General features: G+C 39.1%; 1 protein-coding gene across 1 annotated transcript; it reads left to right on the top strand.

The window, feature by feature from the left end:
• LOC132789825 (V-type proton ATPase 16 kDa proteolipid subunit c-like) lies at positions 1 to 609 on the top strand. Its single transcript, XM_060798109.1, has one exon. The coding sequence runs from the start codon at positions 103 to 105 to the stop codon at positions 577 to 579; it is 477 nt and encodes a 158-aa protein (XP_060654092.1). The 5' UTR covers positions 1 to 102; the 3' UTR covers positions 580 to 609.
• The last annotated feature ends 768 nt before the right edge of the window (positions 610 to 1,377 follow it).

Raw genomic sequence — 1,377 nt, 5'->3', positions numbered from 1 at the left:
TTTTCCTAATTCCGTCTAGATTTAAATAACTATTAAGCAAAATAAAAAATTTCGAAAATATTCTCATTATTTGCTTGGAATTCGTAAAGAACTTTGTGGGAAATGTCGAGCACACACGATGAAAAGAGTCCCCATCATGCCGTTTTCGTTGGTGGAATTGGAGCAGCAGCCGCCATAATATTCTCATGCCTGGGAGCATCTTACGGCACTGCGGTGTCCGGTGTTGGCATTGCCAGCATGGCCATCAGCAAGCCGGAGTTGATTATGAAATCCATTATTCCTGTGGTCATGTCGGGCATTATTGCTATCTATGGCCTGGTTGTGGCTGTCCTCATATCGGGATCTATCGGCCATAATTATACCGTTCAGAAGTCATATATTCATCTTGGCGCTGGCCTTTCGGTGGGCTTAGCTGGCTTGTCGGCTGGCGTTGCCATTGGCATCGTGGGAGATGCCGGAGTACGGGGAACAGCTCAGCAGCCGCGTCTCTATGTGGGCATGATTCTGATCTTGATCTTTGCCGAAGTGCTGGGTCTGTATGGGCTGATAGTAGCTATCTATTTGTATGCCAAGATTTAGATATGTATTAAAATATTTTATTTACTTCAATATTGACTCACTATATTGTTGCCTGCTTCTTTCCCCATGTTTTTTGTTTCACTGCAAGCATTCCATCAGAGCGCTTTCAATATTAACATTTCTTTCCGCTGTTAATTTGGTTTTAAACTGAAGCAGTTAAGAATCTTTTTTCTCTTTTATACTCATTGAATCGCTTTGTTGTAAGGATGTTTAACAAGCATTCTCAATCTTTACTAATTTTTCTTTTATTCCTTTACTTGCTCAATGTTTTCCTAGTTTTTGCTGTTCCATTGCCAGCATTTCATCGCAGCGCTAACACTTAAAAAGAACATTTTCAATGCCACCGTTACTCGGCATTATCAAGGCATTTAAAATTCTCCAATCCCTTTTCTATCCATTTCAAAAGCCTGCAGTTCCATTCTTAACATTCCTTCACACTGTTAACTCAAAATGTTTGCAAGTTTAGCAAATTATGGCATTAACAGTCAACTCATTTACCGTCCCATTAGTAGCAATATCAAAAATCATTTTCAATGCCATCGTTTTCTTGCTCATTCAATTTCATCTTAAGCTAAAGCAGTTAAAATACTTCCCTTCACGTTTATACCCTTTGAAATGCCTTGCTGTTTCATTCTTAGCATTCCATCGCAGCGTTAACTTGACATGTAAAGATGTTTGGCAAATTAATTAACATTTGAAGCCTCGTTTGTGCTTTTCCAGGTATTTAGGCATCGATGGGCCAACCTTATTGTTAATCGCATTCTGCATTTTAGGTCTATTTAATTTGATAAATGAGCC

This window comes from Drosophila nasuta, chromosome 3 (genome assembly GCF_023558535.2).
Source record: "Drosophila nasuta strain 15112-1781.00 chromosome 3, ASM2355853v1, whole genome shotgun sequence".
Lineage (NCBI taxonomy): Eukaryota > Metazoa > Arthropoda > Insecta > Diptera > Drosophilidae > Drosophila > Drosophila nasuta.
The sequence above is the reverse complement of the archived record's forward strand: the minus strand, read 5'-3'. Positions and strand labels throughout refer to the sequence as shown.